The sequence below is a fragment of the Nomia melanderi genome, chromosome 1, assembly GCF_051020985.1.
Source record: "Nomia melanderi isolate GNS246 chromosome 1, iyNomMela1, whole genome shotgun sequence".
Taxonomy (NCBI): Eukaryota; Metazoa; Arthropoda; class Insecta; order Hymenoptera; family Halictidae; genus Nomia; species Nomia melanderi.
This window is the reverse complement of record NC_134999.1, coordinates 1,562,729-1,590,568: the sequence shown is the minus strand read 5'-3', so window position 1 is coordinate 1,590,568 and position 27,840 is coordinate 1,562,729. Positions and strand designations below refer to the sequence as shown.

General features: G+C 30.1%; 1 protein-coding gene and 3 long non-coding RNA genes across 10 annotated transcripts; 3 read left to right on the top strand and 1 right to left on the bottom strand.

The window, feature by feature from the left end:
- Window positions 1-330: 330 nt before the first annotated feature.
- On the bottom strand, window positions 331-24,956 carry LOC116429904 (larval cuticle protein LCP-17). Of its 4 annotated transcripts, XR_012999394.1 has the most exons (3): window positions 24,568-24,956; window positions 23,028-24,478; window positions 719-788 (listed from the first exon to the last, which is right to left on the bottom strand). XR_012999394.1 is itself a non-coding variant. In XM_031983454.2 (2 exons), exons 1-2 carry the CDS (start codon window positions 2,431-2,433, stop codon window positions 414-416), a joined length of 387 nt encoding a protein of 128 aa, XP_031839314.1. In that variant the 5' UTR covers window positions 2,434-2,476; the 3' UTR covers window positions 331-413. The 4 variants fall into 4 exon arrangements, 1 of the variants encoding a protein (XP_031839314.1); XM_031983454.2 differs by lacking the exons at window positions 23,028-24,478; window positions 24,568-24,956 and adding an exon at window positions 2,422-2,476 and having other exon boundaries at window positions 331-788; XR_012999392.1 differs by having other exon boundaries at window positions 23,028-24,956.
- LOC143174908 (uncharacterized) lies at window positions 13,708-15,059 on the top strand. Of its 3 annotated transcripts, XR_012999396.1 has the most exons (3): window positions 13,708-13,963; window positions 14,365-14,386; window positions 14,458-15,059. It is a non-coding gene; the product is annotated as an uncharacterized LOC143174908 (long non-coding RNA). The 3 variants fall into 3 exon arrangements; XR_012999397.1 differs by lacking the exon at window positions 14,365-14,386; XR_012999401.1 differs by lacking the exons at window positions 14,365-14,386; window positions 14,458-15,059 and adding an exon at window positions 14,207-14,358.
- Window positions 15,342-15,899, top strand: LOC143174912 (uncharacterized). Its single transcript, XR_012999408.1, has 3 exons — window positions 15,342-15,411; window positions 15,543-15,565; window positions 15,833-15,899. It is a non-coding gene; the product is annotated as an uncharacterized LOC143174912 (long non-coding RNA).
- Window positions 16,547-26,834, top strand: LOC116433603 (uncharacterized). Of its 2 annotated transcripts, none has more exons than XR_004236330.2 (3): window positions 16,547-16,646; window positions 16,993-17,242; window positions 25,591-26,834. It is a non-coding gene; the product is annotated as an uncharacterized LOC116433603 (long non-coding RNA). The 2 variants fall into 2 exon arrangements; XR_004236331.2 differs by lacking the exon at window positions 16,547-16,646 and adding an exon at window positions 16,699-16,713.
- The last annotated feature ends 1,006 nt before the right edge of the window (window positions 26,835-27,840 follow it).

Genomic DNA, 27,840 nt, shown 5'->3' with positions numbered 1-27,840 from the left:
GTGTATGGGAGCTAAAGCTAAAATGATTAAAATGTGAAAGGCGAATAGTACACGCTGTATTTTCACGCCTCATTCTCACGGTGCAAGTCGCTCGGTCGCAAACACTTTTCTTCCGTGCATCTCCAGGCATTTGACTTTTCCACGCGCAGTCACCCTTGTTTTCAAACAAGCTGGCGCCACTCAGTCGCAAGGCGACACCGACCACACACAAGTACGCTGCACCCTTCATACTCACAATATTTTTTCAAAAAGTAAGAATTATGTGAAATTATTGAGTTTCCCTGAGGTAGTAATAAATTCCAATAAATGCCAGAGTAATTTTCACAGAATATGTATATTAACGAATGTGGTATATATGTACAATACATGAGCATAAACGGTTGCAAAGGAATAAAACAAAACAATAAATCATTTTACAACGTGTGAGTTTCTACTGGTGCCGGGTGAGCTCTGATGTACTCAAGAGCTCTTTGGATGAGAGGAGAAATTTGAGGGATATGTGCACCCTGCGGTTGATATCCATTGTGATCTGCGACGTAGGATACGGCAATCGGAGTACCATCGGGAGCTGTATACTGGTATTGTCCTTGAGCAGTGACGACAGGTGGATGGCTTGGATCTACGACTAGCGGACTTCCGTTTTCAGCGTGAAAAATGCCATTTTCCGTTTCGTAAGAGAAGGAATAGGATCCATCGGTCGATGAATCATGAGTCTGTCTCACAATAGCTGCGGGTGCTTGGAGCAACACCTCGCCTGCAACAGCAGCCACCAAAACGAAGGAAAGGATCTGAAATCCAAGTTTACTCTTATCAATATTGAATTTTTAACAGTCAATTAAGGAAACACTATGGTGCAACGCAACTTTCGTGCATTACATGAGGAACAAGTATCTCTTTTAGCGACTATATTAACACCTCCGCGGCCACCGTCACATGTTTGTGACGCTGAATATTTTGCATCTCGAATAAAGAAAATAAAACTACTTTCACGTATGTTTTAATTTAAAGTCGTAACGCATGGTATAACGTGCAGGGTGTCAATGAGATTCTTTTCTTGAACATTATTTGCGTTTTATAGAGAGGATTGTTCGCATATAATAAAATATTGTAACTATGAAGATTGCTGCTGAAACAAACGCTGATGGCAAACGTGTTAAGATATAAATATTGTATAATAAATTAATTCAGACAGATCTCAGGAATACAATAAATTCTATATTTACTATTATAGTCATAATCAGCGTAGTGATTTTTTAATTTACCTACTTGTGCCAACCTAAACATATTATTTTCGTTGTACTTAATAAATAATTTAATATTTCTTGATAGTCAATACTTACTAATTTTATATTTAAAATTTATGACAATAAATGTATTAACAAATGTTTTAATTTGATATATTTAAGTGTAATTTTTAATAACATAGAAGAGGAACTTGTAACTTTTAAAACACATTGCTGCTGTACAGCTGAATAAACCAATACTCAGCATCGTGACTTAAACGGTTAGTATAAAATATAATGTTTAATATAAATAATATCAATAATTAAAAGTGAATAAAAAATCAATGTATTTTTCATTTAAAAAGGAGTAGGTTTCATTGCAAACTAAATTAACCACTTCAATTTAGAAAATACAAAATGAACATTTGCAATGATTTAATTAAAAAATACAATAGGTTTTCATTTATTTACAGATTTGGATAAATTTCAAGAAGCAACCACACTAAAAATTAAAATATACAAATAGCTTCTATAATAAAAAAGTTTATATAATAAAAAATATGTCTGAACAATTCGTGAATTTAATGATTTAACTATAGAAATAGTTAACAAATAATAATTATACAATGTAAACATAAAACAAATTCAAATAGAAGGTTACAAAAAAATATAAGAAAATATAAAAAATATCTTGTGATATAATGAAGGTAAATACTGTAGTCGTGAAATATACACTATATTTTCGAGTCTAATGTACTTCTACATACTCCACAATAACAAGCAAATTTGGTGTAACAATTATTTCACAAAACTATCTTTAAATCGCATAATAGAAGAATTCTAGGTACAAGTAAAGGGATAAAAAGAAAAATGATCAAAATCCATGGAAGAGTTCCCACATGACAATAAAAATTTGAAAAAAATATAATATAAAGAAGTTGAAATTACTTGATAGAATATAGTAATTCCGACAAAGAAATATTATCTTAAATAATGTAAGATATAATTAAACACTTTGTGTAGTTATAATCTAATGTGACCGCTAATGAAGAACGTATTCAAAAGAAAAATTTAGCCATAAAACACATCACTGCAAATGTCACTGTCCATGGTGAAAAAGTATCTTTTTTCTAAAGTATTAGTACAATAACAAAGATAACGTTGTTAGTTAGTTACTTGATAGGAAAAAAACACTCACAAAAAATTTCATTTTAAATAGCAAGTCGTTACTATCGATCAGTCCAATGAAGGAAGCTGCGGTTTCGAATACGATTCATATGAGAGACGAATGCGCTTTTATATGAAACTCGAGACTCCAACTTTCTCCAAATACGAAATTATTCACAGAAAGATGAGATCACAATTCAACGAGGTGAAGAGGAAGAAGGACAGAGATGACCCGGCGAATATTCGGAAGGAATATCCCACCAAATTTATTCGCCACTTTGACATTTCCACGTTGCCTAAATTAATCGCTTGCATAACCGCGCCTAACCTATGGAGATTATGATGATGTTAATGAAGAACATCTATTCTTGGGCTATTTACATATTAATTCTAGTCTTCGATAATACGCACCGTGTAAGAATTGGCAAAAATAATGTTTTTTTATTCATAGAAAAAACTGCTACAAATTCTTGATTTTTTACATATCTATAATATACACAGTTGCCAAATACATTAGTATAGCTTAGTACAATATTTCTGTACATGACAGCGTGTTACAAAACAGGCATGTCTGAGTGTCTTCATACCCTGTAACCCATTTTTTGGTGACGTTGCGTAAAGCAACACCATCAATACTCACTTTTTGTATAATTACTAAAACATTTCTTTAAAAAATTTGCACGAAACGCATCTTAAAAATCAACAATAGAAATTTTGTACAAAGAACCTATGATCAATGACCAATGTTAATTCTTTATTTCTTCAAGAACAAATAAATCTCTTATATTTCTTAATATATCAATTAATGGTATACTCACTATTGTCATTGAAGTAGTACTGAACACCAAATGTGTCAACGGAACGTATTTCATTCAATATTAAAATTTGGGAACAAAAAGTGGTGAAACCTTCTGGAATGTATTATTTGAACATTAAACCAATTAAACAGGTTAAAGTGTATTTACCATATCGCATACTGCGTGTGAATTTATATTTCTTCATATAGTCGTATATTCCATCACACAGTCACTAAATACTATAGAACAATGTTTCAGTCACTAATATTATAAAACAGTACAAACTATTAAAGAAGAATAAATTGTTTAATTAAAACAAGAGAATTTTATTAAAACTTTATCTCCATATAATTTCTCTGATACAAATATAATTATTTTTTCAAAAACTTGATTTAAAAGAAAGGTTTACTTTATCGAAGTAGATGTCAGAAAAAAGATTCTATGATTTTTTAAGTTACCTCATCGGTCAATTGTTTCCTTAAATGATATTAAGATGTGACAGTTGCACACATAATAAACTGTACATATAATATGTATGTACACAACAACAAAATATTGTTGCATAAATATGTTTCAATGTGTTCTGAAATTTGCATTGGAATTTTAAAAAGACTGGTTCATAAGATTTTAAAGAAAAATGTACTTTAAAGAGGCATGTGTTTTACATAAAAAAAATATACGAGGAAGCATAAACATTAATATAAAGCGCAGAAATAAAATAATAATAAAAATCAGAAATAAGTTAGTATATTTTCTTTGTTATTAGATATTATTATTATATTATTATTTAATATATTATTGTATATTATTATATTGCTGTATCAGATAATTTATAACGTTACAATTAATAATCGAAGTGTATATAATTAAAATAACATTCCACTAGTGCTTCAGCATTTTTTTCTATAATTTATGGGTGAGATTCAAGACGCAAATACGAAAGATTTCATGGTTGCATTATGACATTAACCTTGTTTATACTTACCAAGTGAATCTTAGGAAGGACGACTATTTTCAAAAGTGGAAATATAAATTCTGACGACATTTTTCATACATTGTATTGAACTTGCATTTGGTTTGTCCGAATTAACAAGTAATTATCGAGCTTCTATTTTTATGAGAAGTGTAACGCCTTACATATCTTACGTCATAGATAAAATAAAAAATTGTCATACAAAATAAAATTATACTCAACTTTGTATACAAGTTCTCCCATAAAACATTATCATATCACAATTTCATTTTACGAGTTTTCAAAGAATACGCATACATGACATTTTTCAGTGTTTACTTCTCCTTTCATTTTTTTTTTCGAGAAATTTACGTAAGGTGCCCTACCTACCGCGATCGGTCATTTTGACCGGTCGAAGCGTTTACGATGTTTACTTTTCTAAACTTAAAAAACCGTTACGTACCACTAGCTAAAAAATTAATTCTAAAAAAATTACTGTTGTTGCAGTAATAATAAAAGCAAGTAAAAGATAGCATGGCATGATTTTCAACAAAATTATATAACTCTCACTGTATATAAACGCAAGTCAAATAAATAAATGCCTCTACTAAGATCAACACACGACTCAATAGAAATCGATAAAAGTGATAACCGTATACCGAAATTTGGTGTAGACATGAGAGACTAAATGGCACGAAAATACAGCGTAAGATCGATATCTAATAGATGGTCTTTCTCAATATTCTGGACCTAACTGAAATCGGCGCTTCGATTTTATATAAATATATAACAGGAGAAAAAATGTCAAGGCAGGAATTTTTATTCCAGTTAACCACACAGAACTTGCCGTTGAATATCGAAAATTATGGAAAGGAGAAAATACAACGGAAATTCAATTAGCTCAGATTCAAGTGTGCGAAAAATTTACCATAACTTACCATTAAAACTTACCACATAAACTTACCATTAAAACTACAAAAATCTGTTAGAAATGTACAAAATATGTATGCAACAAATGTACAGAGACATTGATGATTTATACAAATACTGTGAAAATAATTAAGATAATTATTATTTTGTTATTTATAAATAATATTTAGAAGTATTTAATGTATATGTAAGTACATGTAATAGCCATGTGTGTGTTTAAAATAGTTTGGAAAAATAATATATCTAAGTTCTTCATTTTTACTTTTGTTGTCTCTGTCAATTCTCTTAAAAAAGTTATAATTGAAATGAAAAAAAATTTATTTATTTTGTCATTTTATGAAAGTTGTATTTAATACTTAATCCTATTGATGATTATTTAAACTGGAAAGTAAAAATATAGCTTTTTAAAGAACCAGTCATTAAAGGACCGCTCACGGTACGAATTGGTACACGCGAATAACGCCTTAATATACAAGTTTTCAATGTTTATATTTATATTTTCGCAAAAAATTGTTTTTATAAATTTTATTGTTTTTAACATGTTCTTTTGCATGTTATCTATTTATCTTTTAGGCCATAATTGGGAATTAGAATACATGATTGTTTGATAAGACCTTCGCAGTATAACTTTCAGCAAGAATTGATTAACTCACCTTATCATTTTACTAATCTTGCTATTATGCAACACCAAGATGACTTTTATTATTAATTATTGTTCTGTAATCTTATCCTACAATTCTGAAAATCCGCATTTTTCTTTGAACTTATAAATGCACTAAATACACTGTCAGTGTTATTAATTGTTCAGATTAGCTTTAATAAAGAAAGATCAATAAAAGAAACGCGTGCAGCAATAAATCAGTTATATATACACTTTGAACGACACAATTTGTAGTAAGTAATGCTTTTATTACTTCTTGAGATAGTAAAGAATATTCAAAAATAATAATTACGTACTACCAAATTGGTGATAGCACTGTGTAAGAACTATATTTTCAAAATATTTGAAGATTTTACATAATATTTATCTAGTGTAAATATTTGGTCTTATTATTTGAAATTTTATTATTTAAACTAAAGATTATGATTCGCAATGTATACTTGAGAACAAAGAATTATGTTAAATATTGATTTTTGAAAACGCAATGGCGATATGAGACGGTTATACAAATTTTTACACCTCTTATATTATATACATTCCTACACAAATTTTTACGTTATAAATACGCTATGTTCTTCGAATATGAAGGAAATATTTCAAAAATAAAAATGAAATCAATTTTATAAGTTATGGAGAAAAATTAAATTAAAACTATCTACTTTCATTGTAAACAGAAATCGAAAACAAAGTTTTCAGATTAACAACCGTTTTCCAAAATATGAGTATTGTCTTTGTTTCAGTATTTTACAATCTGGTTTGTTTATGTACATGCTATTATTCCCTTAATAATTAAAAATGCGTAAAAATTCCATATGAAAGTTGTTTGACGTCATTTACTTAAAAAGATGTCAGTGCCAATATCATTTTTCGCAAAATAAACCTATATAGACATTTTTATATAACTTATTTGTTGCATACCTCACAACGAATTCGATCATATGTATATTGTTTACTTTTAATTAATAACTCATCGACAAGTTTTAAAAGTACTGACAGTATCCGTCAACTTTGGTAACGTATCTTTAAATATCTATCTTAAGATCTGTGAAAATATGAACAATTGAATACCACTACATCGCCGCATACCATCTTATCCTTCTAAGTAGATGTCCCCTATTATAAAAAATTAATGTTTTTACGTCTAGGTGTTATACTTAAACATGTTCAGTTTTAAAATTATCTGATAATGCCAGCTATATTTATAAAGTACTCGTTCAGGGTTTTTACCTTGTGAACATTAAAAAAGTTCTACTGAATAAATATTAACAGTTAAGTTAAAGCTATAATGTTTTATTTATCTATCCAACGAGTATATTTACATTTATGTCTAAACGTTTTTTATATGTGAATATTGCTCTTAATCGAGCTATTAGCAATTTTCGAAATATATTATTCTAAACAATGTGGTCTTCTGAAAGTATATAATTCATTGGTGTGAGTGGTAATGGTCTGTTGAAAATAAAATTTTTCGTTAAGACTAATTAATTATTATGTTTCAATTTTTTCCCATCAAATGGAATTAACGTGTTGTATAATAAAGAACAAGAAAAAAATCTTACATAAACATAGGATCGTAAATATTCCATTACAAAGTTATAACAAAAATACAAAATTATAAATTGGCTGATCTCATCTACATAAGTAAATACAATATTGATGAGATTTCCTACGTCATTAATCGCCTTATATTTGCATTGCATTATGGAGCCATATCTTTGTTCCACGATTGATCGTAGATTTACTAGCATTTTATAACACTTGATGTATTAGATGCGAGTGCATTCTTCCGTCTGATGAAATAATGCATCTTCTAACATCCTTTTTTATTCAGATATTATTTAGAAAAATCTAATCCTTCTTTAAATTTAAATCGACTTTTTGGAATTCCTCTATAGAAACTCCAAGAATGCATCTATTGAGATTTTAGTTGGTTTAAAGTTCAGTTTGCATATTGCTAAATCAATGTCTTGTATCATTTCTGAGAGAAACATGTGTTATCTTTTTCATAATTGCGAAAAGAAGAAATTAGGAATGGATCATTTTGACCTGTCTGGTAGTTTTATTATTAAGGAATACGAATATCGTAAGAATGATTTTCACAGAATAATTACTAACCTCTCACCCAACATTGACAATTTAACGTATGTAGACAATATTTTACATCCCATAATAAATACATTTAAATCATTCTTCAAATTCGTTTTATACTTAAATTTTATACTTAATTCGTTTAATAGACTTAATAATTCTACCGAAAACACCTTTTGAAATTTTAACTTAAAATTATTTCCTCAGTTTCATCATTTTTTCTCAATTGAATTTTTCACATTTCCTATAGTTATAATTTTATAATCGTTAGGGGAAAAATTGAAAAGTCAATTCAGAATATACGACTAAACTTGGAAAATAATTTTAAGTAAAAATTTCCAAAGGTATCTTTTGACACTTTCAGTAGAAATAGTGTTAAAGAGGTTCCATAAGATAATCCTAAAGGTAGGCATTCTACAAAACTGATACGATGAGCATATGCATTAATACATTGTAATTGTGCAGATTATAAATTAGAGAAGATTTAAACAGTGATAGAAAGGTGTTAGAAGAGAACTGCGACTTCTAAAGGTCTGGGCTCTCTTGCATTCGAATTATAGCGGTAAAATAAGTACTGAAGATAAGTCGAATAATTCAAGTTAGGTTTCATACTTAAAGTTATAGAGGTTTTTATAATTGGATAGAGGGGAATGAAGAAATTTTTCGCGTTACAGAAGTTCGAATTCTCGAGGTTAATAATGTTGTAATATACAATGGCTGTCATTAAACTAGTAATTTATTAATTATGTTATGATCATTTAATACTTCATTAGATAAGGTGAGTAATTGCAAAATAAGATTTTCTAGTGCTAGTTAAAAAAAAAATATAATTATTAGTTTAATGACAGCCATTGTACATTACAACTTAACAATAAATTATTCAAATTGAAGCGTAAGTAATAGAAGCACTATACACGTCATAATAAAAATCTGTGTTTACAATTTATCAAATCATAATACTGAACAGAATACCTACAAACATGACATGAAATTGAATGAATTCACTCTTCACTCAATTAATATCAACATTTCTTCCGTATGTTCTCATAAGATTCGTCTTCGGGTAGCTTTCGGAGATCAGTAACTTGGTAAAACGCGTTACCGGTATCCTGAATATCCCATATACTTAATAATAACAAATCGTTGAGTCGATATAGTCGCTGATATCTTTCCTTCGAAATTGGACACTGCAGAGTTAACTTTGTCGGTGGATAATCTCCGTGCAATTTGATTGAACAAATAGGGTTCAGATCCAAGTGACGTCTAGATAGTGGCTCGGTCAGTGCATAATTTTCATTGCTTGCGAATACTCGGATACTATCCGTCGAGTGTGGGGCAGTCATGGTCCAAGTCAGATTAAAATATAAATGAGTTTCATTAAAGCAACGCACTTCAGGAAATTCAACGGTGTTCCATCGATTTTGTCCATATTCGTTTAATTTTTCGAAATAGGGATTACCACCGCTAGCGATTTTACCATCCGGTGGACTACGATAACTGTATGGAAATCCTTTGGGTCCCTCAATGCTTTGCGGCTCGTACATTACTTGCCCGCAATCTTTGTTCACCCTTAAACGGCACAAATTAGCACGACTCGGCGGATTAGATACATATCCATGGTAAGTTTCGATCCATGGCGAAAGAAATGCATTCAAAAATGCATCATTGGAAACAAACACAGACGATCCGGGAGTCGCGTCGTTGTTTTCATTAATACGTGGAATAGCACCGAAAACGTTTCCAAGATCAGAGGAAACTATTATTAACACAAACGTTGTCTTCAACATTTTATTCCTTTACATGAAACTGTATACTATAAAATGATGTGATGTATTCTGACGTGATATGTACTTCAACAAGATCTGAGTGAACTGACACATTGCAGCTGCATATATAGACCGAAGATCATCCTGAAGCAAAAGTCTGTAAGAATTTATCTTATCTATAAAACTAAAGAATAAAAGAAGATTAAGGTTCTTAGTAGGAGATATTCTCATTGCAACGATTATAAACATCGGTAGTAGTTATTTAGTGGGGTTCTCCCACCGACTTCGATGACTTTTAGATATGTTATCGGGAACGTAATTATAAGCAACTTTCTCCTGTGACAAGAATAATAGCAATTAGTATTGTTATTGGTTGAGGTATTTTGGGGGGGGGTACTTTTCTACTTTATTATTAACACATTATATACCGGTTAATTCTTAAAAAACTGGGATGCGTGGCTGATGATTTTCAATGAGATCAACTTATATCACTATACGTAAAATATTCAAATATCTTATTGTTATTTGACAATTTTTTAAATAATTTAAAAATAATCAGTTCTTAAAAAAATATTAAATTTTATATGATATGGTAATCAGTAAAACTACGAAGGTAGGTAGTTATATAAAAACGAGATTTCTCGTTTCCGGTACGCAGTGTGTTAACACGTTAAATGCCGCACGATTTCACGTAGTAAAATACACAAAATGAAAAGTATATTGTAGGGTTTTTCCAGATGAGTGACTGAGTGTGGGATGAATGGTTTGTTGTGTGTGCGTGCAGGCGACCAAGTCATAGTGCGACGGACCGGCGCCACGATGTTTGGTAAATAGTGTGACTGCGTTTGGAAAATCTTGAGTGGCTGGAAGAATGCGAGGAAGAGTGTCTGGAACCGAGCGACTGGACCATGGGAGAAAAGCCTATACGAATTATAGTAATTCAACTTGGTCGGGGGTCATCGGTGTATCCTACGGCATTCAACGTGTTAGAATAATTAATTCTAATTCTTGACGAAAGAAAAAGTTCATAAAAACATCGATTTTTACAGTGTACGCCGATTTTGAGAAAATTGGTTTTACCACCATGGTTTCTGTTTCAAACAGTTCATTGATCATATCTACGGGCTCTCGTTCACTGAGATGTGTTTGTGGTAGCAGCAGCGCATAAGCACAGTTCAGTGAAGTACAGGTAACCCCTGCTTAACACGGTTATTATTTTTCTAAAAAATGCCGTATTATGCGAATCCATGTTACACGAAACAAAGAACTAGTGCAAAAAAGGGAGTGAGTTCCAAAAATTACAAAAATATAATCACCATTTCTGAAAGAGGTTTAATGATACGCATCAAAAAAATTGTAATCTATATATAATGTAGTAAAAAGAAAACACAAAATTTGAAAATGTACTTGATACTCCACGAACAAAATAGGATTTCAAATTTTAATAAATTTCAAAACTCTGCAGGCAAATTTGATACAACCTACATGCTCAAATGAAAAATTTTCACTGGGATACCTTGCGCACTTAAAAGCTCTTATTTCGTTCCGTATTGTACGGTGATTTCTTTAATTTCGAATTTTGCTGTTAATAACTTTAAACGTTGTACGGGGATTTCCCCAATTCTTAAACAGTGTTACAGTGAAACCGTGTTATGCGAGGGTTAAATATAATACCAAAACGTTTTTTGCGATTATCTTGGAAACTAAGAAACAGCGACACTTTAGTCACAGGAAAAAGTTGCTTAGATTTACGCTCCCGACAACATATCCAAAGATCATCGAAATCAATGAGGAGAACCCCAGACTAAATAGTTACCAAATCGACTTGTCTTGATACATTTCTTTGGCAGATTGAAGTCTTGGAAATATATTCCATGAAAAGAGTTCAACACTTTTTAGGAATATCAAATACACGAGATAGACATTAAAATGATGCACGTTATGCTATGAATAACGATATTAAGAAATAGCCTGTCGAAAATTATATTTCAGTAAGAAATTAAAAACTATTTTAAACTGCTACCTTTACTTAGTTTGACTATTTTTGTTAGCTATTAAAATATGTGATTTATGGCAATTTTTACAAAATTTGATGTCAAATTAAATAAATTCGCCAGAAAGACATTTGAATTGTCGGAAACAGCATTTAGGAGGAAAATTTTGAAAATCAATCGTAGAATTTAACTGAACTGTGCAGCATGACAAAAGAAGCATTCTACAAGTGCTTTGACTAATGAAAAAATTGTAATATACATATGTATGCGACGTAAATAACAATACTTTGCAAATGACAAAATAAAGTAGCTACTAAATAAAACGAAACAATTTTTCAAAGATTTCGGAATTTTTCTGGATACATCTTGTACCTACATGTTACGGTTATAGTATGAAGTGATATTTAATTAATTTTATAGTTTTTGAGATATAAAACATTAATTTATCTTATAAATTTTCAAGATTATATTAAAAAAATTTTACTTACCTTGTTTTTTAGAGAATTACTTCATGTTCCGGACATCATTTATGATAATGTTACAAAAAATTTACTTCCGTTTTTCTCTACCCTTCAACAAATTTCCCAAATACTGAAGTTTTAAATTGTAAATAAATTTTTGTAAAGAAAAAAATGAATATAGAAAGTTTATACAACAAGTTTTATAACAAGAAAGAAAGTGTTTACATGAAACAATGACATTATGCACTTTAACAGCAACATATACAGTGACAACCACATACTTATGTACATATACGTTGTATTTCAATATTTAAACTGCGTGTCTTCTCATGAGATTCTTAGAAAGAATATACTGTTATAAAATTTTATGGACTAACAGTGAAGTTTTTAATTATTCCAAGAATACAACAATTTTGTGATTATTTTGTATATTGTGCAACAGCTCTTTGACCGACTGTGACTCACATACATCGAACAACTCCAGTACAATTAAAATATCAATATTATAAGCTGTCTTTGACAGTATCTGCCAAACAGTTTAAATCACACTGTCTTAACAAGTTTAATGAGAAATCTTCATACATAGTATTTCTAATGTTGATTTTAAAGACGCAATGCATTTTTTCCACTATCTTTAGTTTTTGAAAAAATCAATTTTGGAAGAAAATTTTAATTTCCAACTAAGGACATTTGTGTTGTGTCTTAATTATGAAAGTTACTTTTATTGCAGAAAATAATTCTATAGACCTTTCTGAACATAACGATAAATATTGTATAACATTTAAACATTTAAATATGTTTAAATACAATTCAAAGTCAAACTGGCGCCCAAAACGCACCAATTTCTGTGGATATTTCTAAATTTATCTTAACAACTAAGCGTCTGGGAGAAAATCTGATTTTATTTTACGACACAGCAAACATGTTCCTTATGGATATTATTGAAAAAAGCTTCAGGATAAATTCCATTTTCAGATGAGAAATGAAAATAATTTTTGAGGAAACCTTTTGAGATAAGAAAAAGTTAAATTTTGTAAGCCAATGTAATCAGAAATAATCTAAAGGTTTTAAAAAAGGAAAGAAAGCGAATTAGTAGAAGAATTTAATTCATTAAAATTGTTTCGCAAAATATCAGAAGATTTTCGAAGATCTGGGGATTTTTAGATTGACTTATTGTCATTCTGTATATACGATGCTATTATCTAAATCTTGTGTTCCTCGGAAATAAAAATCGTCAGAAATACACGTTAAGACGAAACATATGCCACTTATCTGAAGTAAATTTAAAGAATTTAATATTAGCTTAATTCTTTTATTACACTGTGGAACAAATTTGAACATAAGTTTAAAAAAGGGTAGATGCGCGTACTATGTACGCACTTCTGTTACATTTCTACGAAAAGTGGGTTGGCTAGCACAAATTTGTTATGCGCCATTGGATTCTACAGACATTTCTGAAGAGGAACTCCCCGCGGGAAGCGTGAGATCGGTTTTTCTTTGGGACAGGGTAAGAAAATGTTCGCAAAGAGTGCGCGCATGGAACTTTCGCGCTACACAGCCATTGCTCGCCGGCCACAGCTATGCAGGGCCGTGACTACGCGCTGTATCTACCTGGACCCCGGTCACTTCTTATATGTATATGTAATGTTTAATTGTTTTATAAATTTTCGACCGTTTTTACAAAAACCCATGTTTTCCGAAAACTGGACGTGACCCAACAATTTGGTTTTCGGATTCGTATTTAGGGCAAGGAACTCTATAAGGAATATCTAGTAGATATTACAAAACAAAAATCGTGTTGAACAGTATACTTAGTTTCCATGCAATGTCCGTAAACAATGTTGATCCGATTCACCGAATACAAGGTGCGATGTCGTCCAAGGAACTTCGATGTTCCTTGAAATTCATTTTCGAATGTGACTGCGTATGTATATGTATATGTATATGTATTCAAAACTTCGCAATATCGATGTCGCAAAACTGTAATTGAAATTCAACATCAAGTGTAATAATTCATTTAAAATTCATGACTGCATTTAATGTAAACAATTTGTACGAAATTATAACACAATGCATTCATTACTCTTACTATTATATTATTAGTTTACTTTTCTCGATTTTCTTTACAAAAACAAATGAATTCATTTTTTAAATAATCGTTTACTAGAAAATTACTGTTCGTTATTTTCTTCGAGAAAAAAGTGAATAACCTGTAACAAAGAAGTTTTGTTCAAATACGCAACAGAGCAAGTTGAGAAATTATGAACTATGTACATAAATTGTATAAAACTTTACTGATCATAGAAACTTAAAATATTTCCATAGTTACAATCAGCACGTGTAAGAGGTATTTCTTATGAAGATGAAGTTGCACAAGAATGTCTTCAGGTGACTATAAATATGCATTATGAATTACAGGTTCTACTATGAAGGCAGAAGATTTCAAAGAATTGAGCTTGTGGACAAATTGTATGGTTGTACCAGCACCCATTTACTTAGACATTCAGTTTTCTATCTATAAATAAAGACAAGAAACTATGCTTATAAAGAGACCACAATAAGATGAAGTGGATGTTTTATACAGATGTGATAAATACTTGAGTAAACTTGTGTATACTGTTAAAACTGGATAATTAATATCAGATAGTATTTCCTAAATCTTCAGATATATTCTTTTAATAGTAAATTAATACATGTTAGATCGAGACACTTTCTAAAATTGGTAATATCAAAACTTGTCTTAAAATTTTAACTGGAAAATGTAATAATTTTTAAAGTACAGAAATTAAAATTAAATCTATATCAGACCTAAGTAATTATTATATTTTATAAATAAAAAAAGGTATTTTATTTTATTATATCAGACACGTTAACATTGTTAACTTTTATTGCGTGAAAAAAGAGTCCTTTTATGAAAAGTATTGAAAAAATCAAAACAGAGTATATCTTGTATTATTCTTTCAATTATATAGTTACAATCTATGGAGGTACACTGAGACCCCCGTATCTAACATTTTTATGTACACGCATACATCATAAGATTGATATAAAATTATAATTAATGAAATTATTAATTTGAATGTAACATTATTTTATTAGCTTATAATCCTACATAATGTTATTAAACATGAAAATTATACATAAAGCATTAAAACCAAAACAGTTTTGTTACATATACATAATACATCCAACAAAAATTTGCATTTTTTTTAAAGTAATGCAATTATGGTATTATTAAAATTTGAATTCAATATTCTTTAAAATATGTATTAATATATTGGACATAATGAATGCTTTTGGGTGGGAAGTTGCGAAACGTTTTGAAACGACTACAGTCTGAATGATTTTTCAAATATATTCAACATAGAAGGTGTAAGTAAATATAATTTTTCAAGCTGTAGCCAACTGTAGACAAGTGAAACCACAGTTACGGGGTCTCACTGTAAATGACCATACAAATTTTTAGAGTAATACTGTTACGGTTAGTGTTGTCTCTTTTTCAGGGTTTTTCGATGAAAGTTTTGTGGTGAGTTCATTCTGTATATACAATAAATAAAATAACACAATGCTTCTGTGCGTAAGAGTCTTCATATTTTGAGGGCCTTAAATAGTCAATTATTTTATTACATTTCCTTATGATGTGACATATCAATATTAATATTTCAATAAAAATCTACATATACAATAAAAATTCTCAATAATAATATGAATTATGTATATAAAATATATAATTTATATAGTTAATATATAAAATATATAATTAATAGGAGGCAATTTAATATCCCTGATTTAGAATATGCAATACAAGGATACAAGCTAAATCTACAAATGTCGCTTATGTTATAATGCTAACATGTGTGCTCAAGTACTTTATAATTATAGTTATAAGTATGATAGTTTTAACATTCTAATGATTTTTATTATATAAGATGCCGTTATATCAATTTTGTTCAATGACTGACTAATGTCACAGACGTGCCGTTCAATCTTCTATCATCCCGCAACCGGAAATCGGTCGAAACCTTCTTAAACGTTGTGCATCGTGAAAATTCTAGACTCTTCTCGAAACTTCCGTTTCAAAATTGCTACTTTCGAGCGTCGATGTGGCACGTCATGATTGTCAACGATCTTTACACTTGCGTTCACACTTATCTTACGCAATATATATTGAAAAATCGTCCTCTGAATTGGAATCTATATTTGAAAATGTAAATTTTTAAGGAGGAAATACAACGCAACGCTGAAATGCATTTAACACCAAGTGAATATTTAGAAACTACTTTTTATACAAGTATCTACTGGTACTTACATATAAAATAGCATAATAAATTAAAATACATAAATATAATACAATATGCAATCTTCATGTCAAATGCATCAATATTTCGGGATAGTTTCGGATGTTTATACATATTCATGCTGTATCAGTACCATTCCTTGGTTACGCCGCGAAATTAGAAAAATATCGGAGGCCAACAAATACAACCGAGGTACGACCAAGTCACGAATATTGATGGATACGGCAAGAATGATGTGTAAACACATAGATATGAAACTATGGTAACAAATTCACGTCTGAAGTATGAACAGGACACAGAACAAACACGGTAGGGTTTTGTACATGAACTGCCGACTATCAAATAATAAATTTATTTGTTTCTTTGTTTGTTATGTGTGAGCACTACATTCAACATTTTTCGCAAAAGTTAATAGTGTTTACGACGATTTTATGTAAACATTCTAATATTCCGTACACGAAATGAGAATAAATTCAATTTATATTTATCATTAGGTGTATTACATTTATTTATTATGTTGTATTTATCATTCTGTATAATGTATTTTAACAGCATTGTAAATTATGTAAATATTGAGCTCATTGCTCAAAAGCTAGTCCTTGAGAGGAATATAGGTTTAATTAGTCAATTTCAATCTGTTCTTATCTCATTTCAGATACTAAATTACTATTCGTCAAAGGATTACACGTAACCAATCAAAACTACAAACGAAACACATAGAGAGATACCGTTCCGAGGATTATCTCCTGAGCAACGCACAATACAGGCTGATGATCGCATTGAATTATACCGCGTCAGAACGTTGAAATACTCGGAATGGTTCGATTCGTCTCGCCTATAAGCCATACATCCTGGAAAAATTAGCCTCACTGATATCAACTTATATTCGAGGTTGAAAACTGATTGTAAGTGAAATTCAATTTTATAATCATCTTTTCCTAATACAAGATTATAATTATATAAATCATTAATATTTTCATATCGGCCATCATATACGTGACCTTTCATTTCTGAATTATTATCTTTTCAGTTACAAAACGTTACCGGCTTTTATAATATAATTAAATATAATTTAAATCAAATGTAATTAAAAATTCGACAAAAATATCAATTTTATAGTTACAGAAGTTAGTTTCAAAAGTTAAGTTCATTGTTTGTCTTAAATTTTATTTTTCTGACATTTTTTATCCTTAGTATAATATTCTTAATCTAATGTTGTGAAATGAATGAGAATATTATAATATAATCTACTATAAAATTTAATTCTCCTATAATTAGTCGCCCTGCGCCTTTAACATGTTCCGTGCCACGTGTACCACACGTTATTAATATTTTATTGAAAAAATCAATACAGTTCATAAGCAAAATACAACTGAAGTTTCCGTGACACGGAACATGTTAATATAAAACTTTAACTTTTTGCGGTCTTTGTTTTTCGTTGCACGGTAGTCGTACTGGTGGTGTGTATGTTGGGTCACCGGGAATACAATAACACGCATTGGCAACAGAAAAACTGCCTTGCCAGGAATACCTATCTCCGGTTTGACCGCAAAGAGTTAACTTAATGTCGCAGTATACATCCCAGCACTATCATTTCGAAAAGTGTAATAATTTTCGAGAACTTTCACACCATATACGCGTAGTTCTTTATTTTTATTAAAATATACCGTAGGTGCATTCGTCCTGCGTTTGATGAGTACAAACTTCATTTTCTTATTTTACTGCGCGCAAAACGAGAGATTTTTCAAACTAAATTTCACAGTTAACAGGTTCATCCCCCCGTACGTTCGTGAAAACAAATGTACCTACATTGGCACTATTATTTTTATATTTAGTTTTCTCCCGCGACCAAATAATAAAATATAAACAATCGTTAACGTTTATACTTTTTTATATGTGTTGAAAAAAAAAATCAGTTCACCTAAGCTACTTGAGCCACGTACTTAACTAACACTGCTGTGAAGTACGTCTCAATATCTATTGGGTGTGTCACCTAAAATCAGTGTCTTACAATGTATCTATAGAAATGAGTTTCATTTAATACGTTGACTGCCACGAAAATTTAGAGCGTTTTGTATAACATTACTTATCGATATTACTTATCGTATAGAATTAGTTATTAACAGTTTGGTATCATAGTTATTAAGTTATACTATTATTTAATTACTCATGTTCCTAACATTTTAATTCAATAGCAGTTTTCTTCTTATAATTGTTTTCTAGTAATTTGGACAGTCCGGTCATCGGCGTGGCGGTCAATATATTAATTAATTGGGATTGGTATATTTCGACACGAAATGTCGCCCTGGCTTTCCGATACCTTCATCGAAAGTAATAATTTCATCAATTTACACAACTGTTCTATTTTCGATAATTTAAAGGTATTCGTTCAAACAGATTCCGCAATTTTTATTTCGAGAGTGTTTTTCACCTATTTAACATGGATAATTGTCGATAATAAGAATACCTGTAATTGCCGAATAATGGAGATAAAAGTTCCCCCAAATTATGAATTCGTACGCAATCATTCAATAGACCTTTCAAAGAAAACCCAGTCTGTCAAGTTTCAAACCATCACTCCTACTGGGATAGACACAGCCCGAAAAGCAATGTATGGTTTAAACCAAATATCTTTTATTTTACTTGGCAAAAAATTATGAAGTAATTTACAGTTATGACATTATGACATGTATTAACATATGGAGTTACATATCTGTCAATTTTTTCAAAATTTATTGCAAAATCGATTTTTTAAACATTGAAAAAGTGTATAAATGTTGATTTTTTATTGAAATTATAAAATTATCACTTTTATATTTTTTTGAAAGGAGGACAGGCAGTTAAAAAGATTAAAAATCGATATTTTTTTATATTGTTACTCTAATTGAAATGTGACTATGCTTGTATTTTGTCATGATTACTAAAATATAATTTTTTCTTCTGAAATGCTGTATAATATTGAAATAAATTGAAAACCGGTATTCTTACAAAGAAGCTTTAAATTCTTTCACATTCATTAAGTGAATTAATACATTTAATTTTGTAGCACTTTCAGATACTCCTTTGTAATCAGTGAGAAAATAACTTTCTTAGAATTTTACTAAAGAGAAATTTTTAACTTGACTTTTTTTTAATCTGTATAACCTTTTTGATTTACTGTAATTGATTCTCCATTTTTGTTATTAAGTGAAGCTTTTGAAAAGCAAAATTGGGAAAAAAATTATCTTAGAAAATTTGTTGTTAGTTTGTGGCGAACGAATCTATTTTTAAATAATTTAATAGAAATACCTATGTTATTGTTGATTCTTATTATCCATTACATGTGCAACATTATAACTTCTGAACACTATACTGTTGATAGGTGTAATTCCAATAATTGTAAAGCGATTATTAATATCCTTCCTTTGCCTATGCATTTAGCACTATGTATATAAGAAAATATTGGTTATCGCGAACTAAATTATCGATGGAAATCCATAATATATATGGATTCCTAGAATTATAAATATTCTTACTGTATATCAAAATTTACCAAATTTGATAAAAAAAGTTAATAATTTTGTTTCCGCCAAAGTATAATTCAACCGAAAAGAATGTTTCAAACAAAAGTGATGTGGTATCGAGAGGTGCATGTTACAATGATAATTATTTTACTACCAACGAGAGGTACTCTTTACCTTAAAATAATGTTAGTAAAAATATATTTTATATTTTTTATTGCATGTACTTAAAGCTGATATCAAAGTGTATTAAACAGGCGTATTTGGAAATACCAAATCTTATCATATAGCCACGAAAAAAGGAGTTCATTATGTTATTGTACATAATGAACGTAATTTCAAATTTGAAGTAAACACCAGATATCTAAAACATACATTGCTATTTGAATTGCATATTATTGAAGAGAACGATTTAGCGTTAAACGAATATTAATGTCCTTTAAGAAATATACCATTTTCCATATGAAGAGGCAATTATTTGAAAATTTAAGTATAGTGTTGGGATCCGGGTGAATGACGCGAAGTCCGATTCGTTAATAATAATTATATTTCGGCGTTTCAACGTATTCTCCAGATATAACACATCGAACGACGCGGAAACAGACAATTTCGGACAGACCGTTAACCAACAGGGTTGAAAGAATAACTAATTATCCTAGAGATTCCAATTCTTATATACTAAGCTTTTCACTAAGGAGGGGATGTTGGTGGCCCTTGGTACCTGATGACTCGTTATAGATGACTAGTCCTGGATGAGACATTTGTGTATTTTATCTAGGATTTTGGGCTTGTGAAAAACATGCTGAGTAAAATATTTTGGACGCGGCGGGTCTACGACGCTTATCTATGGTGCGTCATTAGGTTGGTCATCCAACAATAGTACAAAAGAAGTTAGTACCATATTGGGTAATATTTCTTTGAGAGTATTAAAGGGAGTATTGTAGTGTGAGCAATAAAAAGTCAATTTTTTTTATTTCATATATCGAAAGTATAACTCTTTAAAAATGTTCTTCTAAAAGTTTTTAGTGACGTTTAAAAAAATAACAAAGGTAGAGACCCTTATGTATGACGCTGGCATAACCCGACCACAAAACATTGAAACCCAAAACGCTATTTTATCGAAATCACATTTTTCGAATTGGTTGCCAGGAAATCTCAAAAGTTGTTGTACTGATCAAGTTCATATTTTGTGTATGTCACCAGCACGTGAATGGCTATCCTCGGTATGTTAATTATGCCAAAATATGTCTTCCTGATTTGTATAGTCATTTTGAGGTAAAAATGTACGGAAAAAATCGAATATACCGAAAAAAACCAAAGTAAGCAAAAGCAACTCTAATCATGGTAACCAGCGTTTGATTGTTTTATTAATATATGTATTAATGTAAGCGCAATGTGAATATTAGGATAACAGGTCGCTAGAACTGCTCAAGCACACGTGGCACACACAATATACAACAGGAAACGCGCAGTACTCGTTTTACGCGAACCTCCTCCGCCACACGATTAACAGCCCAAGTGAGGGCGTAGTGATCACGCTTTCCAACAACCAACAACCTACTTCTTTTTTATATCCAACTTTGTCGACTTATCCAATAAAAAAATTTGTAACCATTCTTCGAAGATACGTAAACGTTATAGCATAAAGCTTATGCTAATAACTTTTATTGAATTTTTATAAATAACTCGTTAAAAAGTGTAAGGAGAACACCTGTCACACTACAATACCTCCTTATTAGGCTATACTTCTACTTCTTCTAAGTAATATTCTACCCGTAGCTTTATTTTGTATTTAGAAATTAACATACAATATTTTTTGGGAAAGTTTTTTTTCTGTTGTGATGTCAATCCCTATGTTATCGGTACAGCATAGGTCAAGCACCCCTTCACAAGAGACAAAGAAGATTGTAATGAAAGTTGCAGGCAAGGGATTAAAGCACTTGAAATTAGTACATTGTCAAACATTTTTCATCGCTTTAGCTTACATATATGGCAATGAACTGCTTTTAAACTTAACTTTTAATAATATTTAATGTATCAGACAAATGATGATGTTCCACCACGGGTCCAAACCACCCTCAAGTATAAATAATGAATTCTTAATTCTCCGTGTAAGTAAGGCTAGTTTTTCATGGCGAAGGGGTATCCACGGTTTTATTTTATAATCGCCGAAAATGATTTCAATCGAAATTAGTGTTGAAACTTCCGAAAACTTTTCAAATTCGATGGGACTGAAATTTCTCAAATAGCTTCATTTTGTATAATAAGATGTCTGTTAAGATGCAAAATTTGTCAAAAAATTATTTTATCATTTTAGTGTCAATCCTTGTAATTTCTGAAATGTTTAGTTCTGATTGGTCTGATATTGTACCTATAGTTTCATTTTGTATAGAAAAAAATGTTTACGAGAAGAATTTTTGGCAATTTCAAAGTTAAGATACAAAATTTTACGAAAAAACGTTTTACCGTAGTATCACTAACTGCAATACCGACACTACGTAAATCAAATTTCATACAATAACTCAATATTTTTCCTTCAATAATTCTCGATGTATACACACATTTTATATTTTCTAGTAATTGCATAAAAGGTTCTATCTAAGGGGCTCCCTCCAACCCCTCCCCATGAAAAATTAGCCTATCTCATACCAGAAATGAAATATTCTGAACGCCTTAATCCCTTATCTGCGGTTTTCACTACAATGTTCCTTGGTGTTTTCAAAAATAGTTGTTTTTGTATGCATCGTGAAGTGCTTCTTCTATACTATATAGTATAGCGGTAACATAGGGAGTGACATTCAATGGTAAAATGCTTTTTTACAAAATTTTGTATCGTAACTTTAAAATTGCTAAAAATCCTTCATGTAAACATTTTTTCTATGCAAAATGAAATTATCGATATAATATCAGACTAATCAGAACATGAAAGTTTAAAAAATGACAGAGAATGGCAGGAAAGTGGTAAAATACTTTTTTACAAAATTATGCATCTAAATCTTCGCATCACCAAAATCTGTCTCGCAAACATGGCTTTATGCAAAATAAAGCTATCTGCAAAATTTCAGACCTATCGGATTGGTTAGGTTTACGGAAATCTCACCCTTTAATGTGAATTTTAATTTATTTACTTGAAATCAGTGATTGCATTTTTATGTTGTACATCTACATTACCAATGAATTTTTTCAGCACCTGTTGCTTTTATAACTTCATTCTATCCTTATCGATGTATTCAGTTGCATGACGTAAAACACCTGACCACGTGCGTTTTATTAAATCCAGTACTTTGAAGTGTCTCAGTTCCATATAATATGTTTTAATGTTAAATAGCAACATATCATGGGCTATAATTGAGCATACTTAAATTATTAAGTTATTTATAATTTATTTTAGTTTCAGATTTCAAAATACAGGGTATACTATACATTAAAAATTATAATGGTATAATTTTATTTAAGATGATATGGTTTAAAATGGTCTATACATAGTGGTACGCTGCAAATATCACATTGAAAAACTGTTTCTCTTCTAATAGATTGGGATAAACATACGTTACAGCGTTTAGATGTTCTTCTTCCTTTCGCTTTTGTATATGGTATTCGAATAGGAAAATGTTGGCCAGTGTATCTGAGAACTGAAGTAGTAGGTGTTGATGATCGCATATTAGTTCTGCTTGTAAGATATTTTGAAATGATTTCTTCTGCTAATTTTTGTTTGTACACATGGAAAGCTCTATCTGTCGTATTATTTTTAAAAAGAATATAACTATTTAGTAGCATCATATCTATGCAATAAAAGAATATTTTTTTATATGCTTTTTGATTTCGTCTCATAATATGAAATTTACTTAGCATTTGATCACTCATGTCAATTCCATTCATATTTTTATTATAATCAATTATGGGAGTAGGTTTCAAAATTCTGAATCCATCAGATTGATTTATTTTTCCAGATTCACCAAATTTTAAACGATGCATTGTTGTCAGTATCACTATTTCCCTTTTATCTTGCCATTTTATAATATTAATTTTTTGATTTGAGAATATTACAGCTTCTCCTTTATTTAGTTTTATATGTTTTATTTCTTTGGGTATTCCTTTCCTATAATTTTTTATTATTCCACAAATGTTTGTTTTTAGATCGTATAACTTTTTAAATAAATCTATAGAATTGTACCAACTGTCTATGAAAAGACAATATCCCTGACGCAGCAACTTGCTTTCTGTCATTAAATTTATCACAATGTTATTAATAGCTAGCTCAGAATCAAATTTATTTTTCCCAACATATATTTTAAAATTATGTACATATCCAGTTTTTGAATCACACAATTTATAAAATTTAATGCCAAATCTTGATTTTTTTAATTTATTGAACTGTATATAATGCAATCGACTTTTACACTTCATCAAATATTCATTTATAGAAATATCTTTGTGCGGCTTGTAAAGATTTATAAATGTTTTAATTATTATATTACAAATATCTTTTGTTTTCCTTAATGGATCATTTTCATCTTCAGTATCATTATTTGAAAAGTGAAGATTTCTAGATATTTCCATAAATCTATTACGGCTCATAACATTTGCAAAATATGCTGTTTCAATACTTGGATCCCTTGACCAATACATCTGTAATTCAGGCTTTAGCACAATACTCATTAGAATGCAAAGAGCAATATATATTTTCAATTCTTCTGCCGTAATATCTTTGAAATGTTCATGTTGCATACCATATCTATTTGTTTCGACTACAATCTTTTCTATTAATTCTTGGTTAAGAAATAATTCAAAAATTTCCCCCCTCGACATTCCATTTGTATCAATTGTTGCCCCACCGAGGCTTGAGAAAGGGTGAATTTCCGGCTTGTGATTTATCGATTCCCATAAGAAATCTTGCTTAGTTCCATTACAATTATTATTACTTTCATGATCGTTATAAGTGAGCGGTACAGTACGTAAACGTTTTCTTGGTTGAAATACATCTTCTTTTGTATCCGAATCATAAACAACGTGTTCCTTACTGCACGACGCCATTTTTGCAATGAAACTTTGATTTAAATAGTTATAATATGAATAAATAAATCTCAATCGATAATATGGTCTACCGACAGTTAACAAAAAAAAAAATCAAGTCGCGGAATATTCCGCTAGGGGGATATTAGTCAGCAAATTCGCGGATTCTGTTTCTGATAGAAATGTGAAGTAAACATTTTTGTGGAATGTTTTGCTTCGTGATGTAAATAGTTTAATTTGCTTACAGTAAAAGTTATTTTACTATTAAATATTAAATTTGTATTACATATGTTTAATTAAATGTGTTTCAACATTGAAGCAAATGATGGTACTGTTTCAGTAAACAAAAATATTTTAACAAATTTTTAAATGAAAAACACTTGTTTGAAAGTATACTTAGAATGGAAGATATTAGAAATGCAGTCTAGGTATGAAAATATAAGATGTTTTTGAAGTTTGTTATGGTCATTATAAAATTAGAGAATAGTAAATAAAAAATTAGTTTTCTAATGTATGCTGTTTATTATTAATCATAAATAAAAAGTAGAATGTAGTAATTAGAATGTTTGAAATAATAAGTAGCGAAGAGGTTAATTTGTATTTTATTGAATCAAGGTCATTAAACGAAGAATTAAAAAATAGACAAAATTATTAATAGAAATAACAACAACAACAACAACAACAATAATAATAATAATAAAGAAGTAGCATTTGAAACTCTTTCAATTTTTATGTTTCAGAGATGGGAAATTAAACTCTGAATTAGCTGAGTGGTATATGAAAGAGAAATCTTATAATTATACTCAGGAGCCATAAAAAAGAATGGATATTTCTGTGATAACATAAGAAATCAAAATATAATAAACTTGGTCATCTATGAAGGTAAAGAAGAAAATTTAACGTAAATGATAACAAAGGTAATATTACAAATTTTAATTTAGATTTGAATACAACAGAACATTTGGTAAGACTAAAGTTTGGATAATGTATAGAGGGATTACCTTGAGTACGTTATTTGTTTTTGATGATAGTAATTAATATCAGAATTACTTATCATCTAAACTGTAGAAATATATATATATATATAGTTGTATTATATGTTTTGATGTTTGATGACTTGATTTTCTTAACTTAACATCCAGATTTCAGAAGTGTTGTTTTAAGTAATCATTCAAATATGTGATGTGGCAAATGACTTTTATTTGGAAATTGTTCTACATAAAGTGCTATACTATGACATATTATATACATTCTTATTGTAAATTAAAGGTGTTTAAATATTTTCCTTGTTATTATATCATTGATAATTGTAACTATCTTCCTTAAGGATTACAACAAGAGTTATTATTGAATTATATTATCTACAACTATAGTAGCAGATGTAAAACATGTCAATGTTCATGATCATTACATGATTGGTTTTACAAATTTAATTGTAAACGTTGTACCTCATATATGTTGTACCTCATTATTCGTATCTATATTCAAGTATTACCAAAATTATTGGTATTCAAGTTTGTATGAAAGTTATGATATTATAGATAATTGGATTGATTTTAATCTCATCTGTAATGCAACAATGGTAAAAATATGTCATTTTAAAAAAACATCCACGATCTTAAAATTTTAAAAAACATGATCCTGAAAAAATTTGTTATTATAATATTTATTATACTTACTATGCATACTATAATATTTGTCTCCTTAAATCTACAATATTTTTTGTTGTTATGGAAACTAAATAGATATTCAAGGTGAATGAGTTATATTATTCATCCTGCGAGTCTCATTTGTTTTTATATGAGGTAACATGAATTTTTTGATAATCAGAAAAATGGTATCAAACATAATAACTTTTATCTGAGGTAATATTTTTTATGCTGTATAGCTAAAGAATTATATTGAAATTTTTATTTTATTTAAAACCATTATATTAAAATTTATTTCATTAAATGTTTAAAGAGTTGTTCATTTGTTTCCAAATATACATTTATTTGTATAACATCTTTACAAATATATTATAATATTGCATTAGCTGTGAATTTATATGTAGTATACATTTTTTTTGCAGGACTCTTTCTATTATGTATTTCTATTAAAAAAAATCACATCCTAATGACTCGTTTGGCTCATCATTCTAGTTTGACAGATCGTTGTGATCACCCTCTTTGTGCATGAACACAGTGTTTGGAAGTTTTCCAATCCGAGGGAACCGACTCCAGACGCAGACATAAACGAAATAATGAGGTCAGCAAATGCGACCCCGGATCTGCTCTCTTCAGGTCATTGTAAGTAAGGTCGTTAGGTCCGGGCGTAGAATTAGTCATGCGCCTGATCCGACGGCCTACTTCACTCGCCTTGAAGATCTTCACCAAGGCCGCATCGCTGGTCTCGTCTGGAGTCTCAAACGGAAGGGGGAGGCCTAGCCAGGTTGCCCGCCGATGAGTACATATCCCGAAAGTACTCATGGACCCGGTTCTTAGACACTTGACAATGCAAAGACGATCCCATGATCTCCTCTTGGATTGCACGCTGACGGTTCTGTCTGAAAAGCAATCGGATACGTGTAGCCGCTGGCACCTTTACCCCTCCTTATTCGGCTATGCTTTATAAACAGTTCGAAAATAGTAAAATAAGTCAAATAGAGGGAGCTTTTAAAGTTAAATCAGAAATGAGTAGAGCAGCAGTATCAGCTCAAGAGAATTTATTGCCGAGGTTTAGAGTCCTATGTCAAAGTACTGTGTCAGAACATCTTAGAGAATTTGACACTATCTACTCTGAAAATACAAACACAATAAAAACTGAAAAAATGGAGGTAGGTTTGAAATTAATGGAAAAAGGTGATGAAGTATATATTTTATAGAAAAGGCAGATTACACATTACACATTATACTATCGACCAGAGGCTACGCGAAGAAACGCGTCTATAACAACTGAACAACGAAATAAAGAAGAAACGCGGCAACGAACGCGTTCCAGACGAATTATTT